General features: G+C 37.6%; 1 protein-coding gene across 1 annotated transcript; it reads right to left on the bottom strand.

Annotated features, from left to right (window-relative positions):
- Positions 1–2,011: 2,011 nt before the first annotated feature.
- F3 (coagulation factor III, tissue factor) lies at positions 2,012–12,694 on the bottom strand. Its single transcript, XM_058176108.1, has 6 exons — positions 12,469–12,694; positions 7,068–7,182; positions 6,153–6,340; positions 5,003–5,181; positions 3,416–3,575; positions 2,012–2,921 (listed from the first exon to the last, which is right to left on the bottom strand). The coding sequence occupies exons 1-6, from the start codon at positions 12,557–12,559 to the stop codon at positions 2,776–2,778; spliced, it is 879 nt and encodes a 292-aa protein (XP_058032091.1). The 5' UTR covers positions 12,560–12,694; the 3' UTR covers positions 2,012–2,775.
- Positions 12,695–13,410: the final 716 nt, after the last annotated feature.

The following is a 13,410-nucleotide window of genomic DNA, read 5'->3' on the forward strand; positions in this document are numbered from 1 at the left end:
TCTTCTCCTCTAAATTGTATTATACCATTTTCATCTTGTAGTTGTTATATTATTCTCCTTCCTTTTTCTTTTCTTAATTTATAAGCTAACCATTGTCCTATTTTATTCGCATTCTCGAAATAGTTTTGTTTTGCTATCCTAATTTTCTGTGCTATTTCTTTTTGTGTTATCAAATTAATCTTATGTTTCGTAATATTCCATTTTTCTTTTATCTTTTTGTTTTGTGGGTGTTGTGCCTTGTCCTCCCTCCTCTCCTCAGCCGGGCCCCTCCCATCTCCTGCTATCCGATTCAGAGTCTGATAATGAAGAGGAACGGCCTGGCATGCCTCCAGCCCCCAGCCCTGGCACCATGCCCGGACAGAATGTCAGGAATGAACAAACAAACCTCACTCCTACAGCGTGTGAGCACAAAGCCAGCCTTGTGCTAGAATTGCTAGCAGCAGATCAGGAGGAGGGGAATTCACAGTGGACGGATTCCCGCTTCCGGAGAATTGAGAGGAGACGTCAGCAAAAAGAAGGGAGGGGCAGGCTGACTCAAGTGCTGAGTCATGGAGCCACACCCCATGGCCTATATAAAGGATCTGCTTTTTGGCATTCCTTGAGTCAAGCAAAGTCTCATCTGGTTTGCTGAAGTCACACCTTGGATTCCTGCCTTACCTGAGAAATCTGAAAGGAATTTGACAAAGCTGCAGAGGCTTCGTGGCCACGCTTGATACAGACTTCCCAGACCCGGCCGTCAGAGGGGGAGTGGGACACGACAGTGGGTATTTTGTACTTCATATTCTATTCTTTCTGCAAGCTTTCTAATTGGTCTCTCTTTTTGTTTACATTTTCTTGGACTTATATGCAATGGTTAATCCCCTTATATAGGCTTTTGTGGTATCCCACAGATTTTTATTTTATTTATTTATTTATTTATTAATCATACTTTTATACCGCACCATCTCCCGTAGGACTCAGGGCGGTTCACAGGCATATTAAAATAAAACAATATAATAAATAAGCAATATAAAACCCAATTAAAACTAAATATTATAATAGCCAAATCACTAAAACGGTAAAAATCGATTATCAAATTATCAGATTATCAGATTTTGTATCAAAGTATCCTCCTTTTGTTTATTTGAAAAAATATTTTCAATTTCCTCTATATGTTTTGTCTTTGCACAAGTTTGGTTCATTGTCCATCTGTTATTTTTTTCTGGCCTTTCTATTTTAATGTAATCAGATTATGGTCTCCCAATCGTTTATTCCTATTTCAACTTCTTCTATTTCATTTTGAATTTCTGCTGTTGTCCAGGCCATATCGATTCTGGACCACGATTGATGTGGGTATGAAAAAAATGTATATTGTTTATGTGTTCTATGTGTCTCTCTCTCCTTATATCTCTCAAATTGAACTCAGAACTCAGATACTATGTCAAAGAAGGTTCTTGGTAATACACTTTTCTTCTTTGTATTTTTTTTAATACTTTTAAAATCCCTCTGAGCATCTGATTAAATTACTTTGTATTTAATCAGTTGAGTTGACAAAAATTGATATTGATACCTTTGGTCTCTAATTCTTCGTGGAACCTGTTTCAATACTATGATTTCTTTACCTTTATAAGTTAATGTTCCCTCTCTTGTCCTCTTATACATTTCATCTCTTATTGTTCGTTTCATGAATTTAATGGGTACATCCCTCGCCAATTTATGCTTTCGTAAGTAGTTCGTATATACTCGATAGATTTCATCAATGGCTTGTCATATTTCTTGTTTATCTTTTCCTAATATCTATGCCAAAATTTCTGTCATTTTCTCTCCTAAATCCTCTTCTTTCTCTTTTGAAATCTAATTATGGTACTTGATGGAAAAATAAATTTCTCAATTAATGTTGTGGCTTAACTGTTGACAAGTTTTAAAATGTACAATGACATTTTTTGCCAGCACTGGCAAAACCAATGCTGGCTAATAAAACCACCGAATGCACAAAATAAAACCACCGAATGCACAAAATCAAGAAACATACTTCTGTAGTCCCCATTTACCTTTATTATATTAAATAAATAAATGCAATATATACAAATATATAAATCATAAATAAGTTATTATAGTACCACGAAGAGCCTCAATTCACACCACCTGTATTTACAGTTATACAGAATTATTAAAAAGTTAAGATTTCTTTCTTTCCAGCAGTTAATTACCAATACATATTTAAAGTGCTAAGTTCGGGCAATGGCAGCCAACAACACGTTGCCAGCTGAAATAGTTGACACAGTTTTGATTAAAATGGAATAATTATTTAAGAGTTATTGCCAGATATGTGCCCAAGAAAGACATTTCTGAACCACTTCCATGGTCAATTGTCAAGTTCAGCTCAAGGGAATTTTATCAGTTATTTTTATCAGTTATTTTATCAGTTATTTTCTTGCACCATATACATTTAAGGGCAATTTGTACCATACCTTTTATGCAAAATCAGACTCCTAAAAACTCATTCGTATAGAACACCCATATAAAAAGATGCTACCAAAAGTGCAGTAGAAACGGTAACATTTCATCATATATGTCAGTTAATATATTTCAATCAGTTCTCATCGTTTTAACAGTGAAGCTAAAACAGGAGTTTCAAATAGTGTTTTAAAATCAGATGTTTCACAGAAACCATAAATGTCTGTACAATGAAGAGTCAGTTATTATTGCTTCCAGAGAGGTTTTTTTTTCCATGGCATCATCGCAACATTAATGCATATCAAGCATTTTGATCAATCAGGGCTAAGTGATTAGTCCTTATAAATTTGGGGGCATATTTTCTTTTTCTGATGATCTGCTCTTTGCTTTTTTACACTTGTATATCACCACGGATAAAACAATAATCAGAATGAGAACTCCGACAGCAGCAGCTACTATTATGAGGATTTTGTCGAAATCCAGAGCTGGAAAGAAGACAAATGCAACGTCAGTTGAATTAGATGCATGCTTTGTATTTATCTGAACTTTGCCCTGGCTGAAGCTATTCTACATTAAAGAGGCATTAAATGGTGTAATAAATCCAAAGCATTTCCTTTTAACTGGGAGGAAACATTCCAGAGGCACTGATATTCTGACAAAGCTGGTGTAGAAAAGTTAGTGGATCCAAAGAATAACCTTATCTCAACAAACTAGTGTAGATGTTTAGACAAGAAGGACTATTATACCCTGAGATATTTATCTGCTCTGAATAGTTCAGTCCTCACAGATCTGTGATCTTTCTGAATATGAAAATCTAAGAATGTCCTCAATTCTTAGAGTTAAAAAATGTGCAATCCACATGAAGCAACAAAATGAAAAAAAAAATAATTATGACCATCCCTTGTGCAATCTGAGTAAAGTGAGGCCACAACTCTTCACAACTCTAATGGAAACATGTATGAAACCACATAATACATACCATCCAAGTCTTCCCTGTGAATACTGGTACATTTTATGCTGCTTTTTTGACTTTTCTGGTTATTTAAGCGGCTTGGAATATTAGCCTGAACATAGAAACAATAGCTCTTCCCTTTATCAACATCAACTGCAAATTGATTGGTTTTTGTCTTTGCTGATTTCTGAAAAGTAACAAAAGAAATTATTTAAAGAGTTATTGGCAGATAGCCCAGTTCGCCACACTGCAAATTATAATCAACTACAGGTAGTCCTTGACTTACAACAGTTCATTTAGTGACCGTTCAAAGTTACAACAGCACTAAAAATAGTGACTTATGACTGTTTTTTACATTTACAACGTGGCAACATATCCCCCATGTCATATGATCAAAATTTGGATCAAAATTTGGATGCTTGGCAACTGGTTCATATTTATGACCGTTGCAGTGTCCCTGGGATCATGGGATCGCCTCTTGTAACAAGCAAAGTCAATGGGAATGTCAGAAGCCATGTTACTCACTTAACAACTGCAGTGATTCATTTAACAATTGTGGCAAGAAAGGTCGTAAGATGAGGCAAAATTCACTTAACAAATGCCTCAGCAACAGAAATGCTGGGCTCAATTGTGGTCGTATATCCAAAGACTACCTGTGCTATAGTATGTGTATGATTATTGCTATTAATAGAATTAACATAAAGGCTTTCAAATATATCACAGGTATTATTATTCTACTGACAACCATTCAGTTACGGATTATTCAAATTTATGACACTGAAAAAAATGACTTATGAACTGTTGCAGTATCCCCATGGTCACATGATCAAAATTCAGGTGCTTGGCAACCGGAAAGTAAATACATGTAGTATCCTGAGGTCATGTGATCACCGTTTGTAACCTTTCCAGCTGGCTTCCAACAAGCAAAGCCAGACTCCCTTAATGATTGAATGATTCACTTAACAACTCTGGCAAAAAAAGTCGCAAAATGAGGCGAAACTTACTTAACAGCTATGTCAACTCTGAAGCGAACCTGGCTGAAGCCATCTTTAGCCGCCTCATAGTTGATATGAACTTTGGAGAGAGTGGGGAAGGGAAATAGATAGGCTGACTAGCAGACATAACAAAAAGCTTTCTCATGAGAACGAAGGTCATCCCAACAGGTGGCTGTTGAAGGAGAAGAGGAGTGACCAAGAAACCCACCAAACATCGTAATTGGACAATGTGACCTGGGACACTTGGGGAGGGGAACAATTGCACTTTTAATTATGCTACAAACGCGGGAAACCTCTCAGAGTTGGCTTTCACGGGCTGTGCTGATATGATGCATCTAATAAATATGTTCTTCGAGGAATCTGCATGCCTCAGAGTTCTGCTTTTGATGGGCGCATTAGTTGGAACGCTGACAAACTGTCTTGCTTAGCATAATTACAGCTAGTCTAATTATGCTTTTTTATTTGTTCCACTTATCCTTATTGTTGAGAACCATACCCCAATCTACAATAAAAAATGCCAAAGAGCACAGAACTATGTTTTACATTCAAATGAATTTTAAAAAGAAAGTGTTAATGCTGAGCAGGAAAAGTTAAATGTTCTTAGAAATTAGGTTCTCACCTTGCCAGTGCTCTGATCCTTCCAGTAGTATAACAGGTATTCTAGATCATTTTTGAATATGTCCCTGATAGTTTGCAAGGTACCATTAACTCTATACGGTGTTAGTGGATCGGCTACTTCCACTTTCAGAATTTCATCTTTTTGTTCAAAATGTGTTACGGTTGGCGTTCCAAGCTCAGCTAGAAAAGAAGTATGACCGAGTTTGATTTTTTTATAATGTAAAAAGAGTGCACAACAAATGTTATTATTTTCAGAAGGTTCTTGTAACACTTGGGCAATTGTATAGAATGGGGAGGAACAAAAAAAAAAAAGAAACATCACCCTTTTTTAAAACCAGCTGTCATATATTGGGGAGAAATGCATTAAAGTTCTAACAGCAAACATTTATTTATTTATTTCTGAGCACAGATTTTTTGGGGGGGTCAATTTACAATGGCTATTATAAAAATATAGCATATGACTGAAGCTGCATCAGATGTGTTTGCGGGCCTTTGAGTCAGTGTTGATTCCTGGTGACTACCTAAACAAGTCCTTTCAGTTTTCTTAGCATGGTTTTTCAGAAGTGGTTTATAGTTTTAAGGCACCAAGCTAGAAACTGGGAGACCATGAGTTATAGCCCCCCCCCCCCTAGGCACAATGCTGGTTGTGGGCGACCTTAGGCCAGTCACTCTCTTTCAGCCCTAGGAAGGAGGCAGTGGCATCCTCCATAAATATGTCAAAATGAAACAAACGTTTAAATCTAATGCTAATTTGTTCCAACTGAATAAATTACCTTTCCTCCCTTTTAGCTTTCCAGTAAATGTTACTGCAGCTGGTCAATATTCAAGCTGGTTGCCAAATGCATGAATTGTGATGGTGTAACTGCAGGTGTGTGATGTGAGAGTTGCAACTTTGAGGACAGGTCGTAAATCACTTTTTCCAGAGCTGTCATAACTTTTAATCATTGTTAAATGAATGGTCATAAGGCAAGGACTACCTCTATGTAAAAAAATCTCTCAAAACTAAATTACAAAACTGAACTATTACCAGGAAGTACTGCCTTCCTATAAATCTTAAAAACACACTCCTTATAAGTCTTTATACCTAATCTTCTTTTTTGTGTATAAATATATTAAGGTTAGTGACTATGTATCATATTTATTATACTTACTTTGTGTGTAAGGTACAAACTCTGAAGAAATTTCATATGGGGGAGTTTCAAAATTATCTTCATCATATGGTATTTCAGAATATATGCGTGCCATGTAAGTATCTTTTAAATTCTGAAGTATCACGTTAGTAACATCACATTCAGTTTTATCGGTATGAATGCATACTTTTTCTCGTCTTACGTGATGCCTATAAAGATTAAGATCAAGAATATAAATCAAGCATTTTATGCATATGTGTGAGGAGTAAGACTGTTATACATACATGCCTTGCAGTGGTAAGAAAAGAAATGGATATCATCCTGGCCACATACATAACTTTCACTATGATCCTTATAGCAAAACGCAAAATGCTACATGTTTTGAAGGTCAGCAGTAATATTGTCCATGTTAGTGAGATAAACAGTGTAACTAGGAAAACATGAAATGGCCTTTATGCCCTTGAATATTTTGTACTGCTACAATGAATAAAACGTAACTGCTTTCACAGCAGACTTAGAAGTACTAAGAAATGCAATAACACAGGACAAGTAAAATTAGGGGTAATTTAAAAAGTTAATGAAGGAAATAAAAAATATAAAACATATAATATGAAAATAACTAGCTTACAAATAAATTTATATAAAAACTAAGTACATTAAAGGAATATAGTAACAATATCTACTATAGATAGATCCAATATTTAATCAAAGCACTTCCTTCTGAAACCCCAGATCATAGCACTTGTTTATTTCAATCTGGGCCCTATGCAGTGGTGAAATCCAATTTTTTTTACTACCGGTTCTGTGGGTGTGGCTTGGTGAGCATGGCATGGAAAGATACTGCAAAATCCCCATTCCCACCCTACTCTGCTCCATTACAACAGATGAAATACAAAGATACCTAAGGAAAGGTATGGTTTCCAAACATTAACTTACCCGTCCATTTCAACTGTATAAACATAACCAACTGGCTTTGGATCCCAGTGGAGCAGCGTCTTAAAATTGATTGATGACCAAGTTATGTTTACAGCTGTCCGTACTGCAGAGCTACCTGTTTGAAAATGCATAGAGAGGAATATGATTTAGTGGGTTTTTCCACATATTACAATATTCTGTGTGTACTGTTTAAGGCTCTAACAATATTATAAACACAATAATTTACCATGTATTTTTTTTAAAAAATCTGATTGAAATTGGAATATAAGTCAGACTTTCCCAACCTGATATCTTTCTAGTAGGTTGGTCTACAACTTGCATGACTTCTCAGCAAACAAATCTCTAGTGGTTAGTATTTTTTTTTATATTTTTATTTTTAATCCCAGTTTTATTGTTTTTAGAAATAACTCGAGGTGGCATATATATAATACTCCCCCCTCCTCCTATTTTCTTCCAACAACAACCCTGTGGGTTGGGCTGTGAGTGTCATTGATCCAAAGCCTCCCAGATGGTTTTCATGCCTAATGTGGGATTAGAACTCACCCTCCTGGTTGCTAGCCTGGTGCTTTTATCACTAGACCGAACTGGCTTTTATTGCAAAGATTGCAGGAATTATAGTTCATCTGGTTTAATTTGTATTAATCCAGAATTTAAAAATGAGATATATTATTTCCTCATGCAACAGAGAGTCTCCTTGAATCAACAATTCAGACAGGCTGAATCCATATACTACGCATAAAGCGGTCTTTTATATTCAATAGATTGTAACTTATAATTTCCTCTAACTTGTCCATTGAGCTATAACCCAAAACATGTAAAAACCATACATTTAGAGAAGATTTAGAATATCTAAGAGATTCTGCATTAATACCAACACATTGGTTAGGTTCTTACATGATGTTTAATCCTGCATAACAAAGTGCGCTAATGGACACTTCACATTATGCATATGTGGCACTGCCACTACGTAAACTGCATTTGTTGCCTGGAATCTTCTGGATGCAATTCAAGGTGTTGGTTATTACCAGAAAACTCTTCATGGCATAGTTGATTATCTATCTGGTTATTTGAGGGACCAATTAATCTCCAATTACTTCCGCACATGCCGGCAGTGTGTGTGTAATCCAGTTCCTTCACTTAAAGACTGCCATCTTGTGGGACCAAGGAAATATGTCTTCTTTGTCACTACCATTGGTTTCTAGTACAGTGTCCCCACTATTTTGGGGATCCAGAAGATCTAGTTGGTTCTCAGGCCTGGAGCTAATGCAGGGGTGAAATCCAGCAGGTTCTGACAAGTTCTGGAGAACCACTAGCAGAAATTTTGAGTTGTTCGGAGAACCGGCAAATGCCATCTCTAGCTGGTCCCAGAGTGGGGTGGGAATGGAGATTTTGCAATATCCTTCCCCCAGGAGTGGGGAGGGAATGGGGATTTTGCAGTATCCTTCTTCTGCCATGCCCATCAAGCCATGCCCACAAAACGGGTAGTAACAAAATTTGGATTTCACCACTGAGGTAATGTGTTTGTGGGACCCATCATATTTGTACTACTTATTATTTTGTTTTAGTCATGACTGCCTGCTTATGCATGTTTGTAACCATTTAAAAAAAAAAAACCTGTAAGCTGCCCAGAGTCTAACACAGTGGGCAACCATAACAAACTGAACAAACTGAACAGAATAAAATTTAATATGCTAGACCTGAACATCTAAACTTATATTATTTCTCAGTGTGCTAAAGTGTTCACCCAAGATGCTAATTCAATATTTAGGTTCCTGTCATCCTCTACAAAGACAATCTAACCTCATGTTAGCTTAGAATGTTATATGAATCAAGATATTGTAAGTTCGTTTACACTAAGTGAGTTACCTGTAATGGTGGGCATATGAAATTTCTGTAGAAAAACTGGAAGTGGAATTTTTAGGACTATTAAATCTGCATTGCATAGATTTGGATAATCTTACAGGGCTAGCAAAGAAGTGTAGAAATGTGGAATTCCTTGGTACTCTCTGAACTTGGTTGTTCACTTACAGATGTTTCATTAAGGTAACCCAGGCAATACAAGTGAGTGTGGGGTTGTTCCTTGTTTATTATATAGCAGCTTTCCCTGCCAGGGTTGGAGGGGCGCGCATGGTTTTCTCCTTGGTAGTTCCTTGATTAAAATATGCTTGATTGTTTGTCTGGTTTTTTGTTTGGTGTTAATCCTTGCTTATCTGGGAGTAGGTTGCCGAAGAGGATGTGAACTGGTCTTATTTCTTCCTTAGCTTTTTTATTCTTTCTTTGAATGTTGTATAAAAGTAAAAGGTAAGAAGGAAACAAACAGATCAGGACACATCCTTTCCGGCAGATACACCCAGATAAGCAGGAATTAACACTAGACAAACAATGAAGCAGAAAAGAACACCGTAATCAAGAAACTACCAAGGAGAAAAGCACATACACATATCCAACAGTTGCAGGGCAAACTACTATACATAAACAGAGAGCAAATTCCACAGTCACTAGCACCAGTAATGATACCTAGTCAGATAATGAAACAACCAAGCTCAGAGGGCACTAAGGACTCCACAGTTCAACCCTGAGCAACATATATTCTCTTCTGTTGGAAAATATTAATTCTTTGATGCCATTTTGTAGTTGTCTGCTATATTTCATATATGCCCTGTTTGTGGGCCTTTCCAAGATTAATCCCTGTATAAAAGAATATTGAACTCAAAGGATGGTTGGCTCTTATCTTTATGACTTGAGAAAAAGGGAAACCTTCTTCTTTCTAAGAATGCATAATATCTCTCCTTAGGCTCTAATGATTACCATCTTTATACTCATTGCATTTATATGCTCCTCAGATCTATTGAATAGTTTGAAAGGTACCCTAAAGTTCCATTCCTTCTTTAGAAAACATGACTACATGTGACAAAACAGTCTCTGGCAGGCTTTATAGCTATTCAAAGCAATTATTTAGATTTTACTTGCTTCTTGGTATTATTAGATTAAATTATTCTTTTAAGGATTATCATTATAACAGAGACCCTATTGTATAATGTACTCTGAAGAAAATTATGTTTTAAATACAGGTTTTTCAAAAAAAATTCTGTAGTTTGTGAATTTACTGATAGCATGTGCAGTATGTTTGTGTAATGGTCATAAACATTTCTTATGAATCTTTACATGCATGTTAAAGCATTCCAGGTAGTTAACATGAATATATGTGTTGCCATCTTGCTTCTGTCCCACACAATTTTTCAACCATAGTGTAATAAGGGAGTCTTCTGCTGTTAAGAATGCAGTGCCAAATGTGGCTAACACCTCTAGTTATGTCCACATTAGTTTTAAATTCCAGTTGGTACCAAAATCCCATTCCACATTTGCATATTACATTTAATTGTATCAGATGAGAATAAGGAAGCAGCCCATTCACTCACAGAAACCTATCCTGCTCTTATATTGAAGATTTACAGCTTAGTAAGGTGCCCACTTAAACATTGATTGGGAAGAATTATTTCCAATCTTGAAAGACTTCAGTGTCTGCAAATTTATTAAAGTAGTCCAGTTTTTTTGCAGGTTTTCCTAAGATGCTGCTTTAAACTACCTAACGTCAGTGCTATTGTTAAAGCAACTACAAATTTTTATCAAGTACACAAACCTAAAAACCTAAAAAAGATCAGGTTGTTTTAATGAAAGGCATGTACATATTATGTTTAATGTGAGGTTCAAAGCACTTCCAATCATTTTTATACTATAGATAGCCCTTCTGCTTAGCTAATCAGCTCATAACCTTTTTCTGGAACAGATTTATCCATACATACCCTGTTGATATTAAATTAAGAAACTGCCTTGTTTCAATGTGCCACCGTGATACTAACACAGTATTTAAAAATGTACCAATATTGCACAATACTTATACATGTACTTAATCGCTTTGAAAACATTCTTGTTTTTTTTCCTATTGTTAATAACAGATGATAAATTTCTCACTAAACTTCTCACCTTGAAGCATGAGATGAGATGGGTGGCAAATAAACTTGATAAATAAAATACTTAATTGATATTCAGACTATATGGACTTAAATCGTGCCATTTTTCTATCTGCGCTTGAACAATATACTCAGATTTGATTAGAGAACAATATATATCCTTAACGCTTTAGCGTATTCTGAACAGAATATACTTCTTGAGCCTTTCTGGTATTTTCCATACTTCCTGAATCATTTTCCCCCCCAAAATGTCCAGAATGATGAGCAGCCCACTCTAGCCCACACACCCTTGAAAGTTTCATTGCTTTTAACTTAGTCAGCTCAAATCCCCAGAAGTTTAAGAAACTTCTTAAACTTGAGACCCGATTTGCGCTGCAGTCCAAATGCAAGGATGACTTCTAGCCCATTTCGAACAATTATATTATTATTATTTTCATTAAACATGAAACTCAGTCAAGTGAACATTTAAAAATATAATAATAATAATAATAATAATAATAATAATAATAATAATAGCAACAACAACACAACAACAACAATAACAACAACTAGTGATCTGTGATACGAAATCCAGCATAGTTATCTCGTTTGCTGTGTATACTGTCATTTTATGTAAATAAAATAGTAATAATAGCAAAACGGTAAGAAATGGTGAAAGAAACCATACAAGCAAAACAGAAACTGGCGATTCTGAAGCATTGGCCAGTGCCAGGATCCTCGAGGAAAATCCAGCCTAACCCCTCCAGACGATGGTGACCTGGCCATCGAAACTACATGGCTATTGATGAAACATGTAACAGTGATACCCATTGTCATCATCGGGGCACTTGGTACCATGTCCAAGAATTTTATAAGAGAGAACAACAAATTGCACTTCCCCTGCAGAACTGCAAAAAATTGTGCTACTTGGAACATCGTACATCTTAAGAAGGTACTTGGTTGATACCTAGGATGCTGGCAGCAACCCGTATCAACCATTAGCACCAGTCAATGGTATTTGTGATGCATTTTTGAATGTTCAGTTAACTGTTTCATTTTAATGAATAAAGTAAATGATGATGATGATGATGATGATGATGATGATATAATAATAATAATAATAATAATAATAATAATAATAATAATAATAATAATAATAATAATAATAATAATAATAATAATAATAATAATAGCAGCAGCAGCAGCAGCAATAGCAAAACGATAGGAAACGGTGAAAGAAACCATACAAGCAAAACAGAAACTGGCGATTCCGAAGCATTGGCCAGTGCCAGGATCCACGAGGAAAATCCAGCCTAACCCCTCCGGACGGAAAGCAGACCACTCAGAGACCAAGTCCAAAGGCGCGAAAAAGGGCATCCCGGGGCTGACGGAGGGAGGGAGGATGGAGGAAGGGAGCGCTCCCCGTTCGCTCGCTCGCTCGCTAAACTCACCTGAGCCGGAGGGAAGCAGAGCGAGCACCGCGCAGAGCAGCAAGGTTGGAGCGCCAGGTGTCCCCGCCGTGGGAAAACAGCGCCGGGCCATCAGGACTCTTGGAAGGCAGTTCACGAAACGGAGAGCAGGGTTGCGTGAGCGCGCGCGCGCGTGTGTGTGTATGTGCGACTGCGAGACAGCGGCTTTCTCTAAAAAGTTGGCCGGCTCTTCCTTCTTTTATATTATTCCTCCCTTCCTCCCCCCCCCCGCTCTCTCTCTTTCCCCCTCCCCCATCCGGAAACTCTCCGGACAGACGGCGGGTGGCTTAGAGGCTCATTGAATCACTCAGGCGCTGGCTGTGATTCAGCTCTCACGCCCGGGAGCCACCGCCGGGAGAGAGGAACCGCTCCTTCTTCTTTGTGGGTTCTCGCTCGCTCTTTCTCTCGCTCTCCAGGATCTGGGCCAGGTGAGCAGCGGCGGGAAAAGGGAGGAGCGGCCTCGCCTTTGGCCCAGGTATCCCAGGGTGGAAATCAGCCGACTTCGGAGGGGAAAAAGAAGCCGGTGAAGTGAGCCTTAGGCGGGAAGGGGGTGAAGGTGGCTTTCCTCCTTGCTCCGCCCCGCGATGCGAGGGAACGAAAGGGCACCGACGGGCCAGCCACAGCAGAGGAGGAAGGAGAAGAGCTGGGCGACAGGAAAATGGAAAATTACGATTTTTCTCACGAAGTTTAGAGAAACGATCCTTGCTCAAATCAAGGGGGTGTAAACGAACCACGAAGCCCCGTTGAGCGCGGTAGCTCGGTTCTGAGGAAAAGTGGATCCGACCGCAGAATTGGAAGTGAAATAGGGGTGGTGGTGGTTGTTTTCTCTCCCTGCCGAGGCAACTTAAAAACCAAACGTAGGAAATCAAATGTGTACCTTCGGGTTTCCATGCTCTTTTTAATAAAAGATTCTCTTTTAAGATG

The sequence above is a fragment of the Ahaetulla prasina genome, chromosome 3 (assembly GCF_028640845.1).
Source record: "Ahaetulla prasina isolate Xishuangbanna chromosome 3, ASM2864084v1, whole genome shotgun sequence".
Taxonomy (NCBI): Eukaryota; Metazoa; Chordata; class Lepidosauria; order Squamata; family Colubridae; genus Ahaetulla; species Ahaetulla prasina.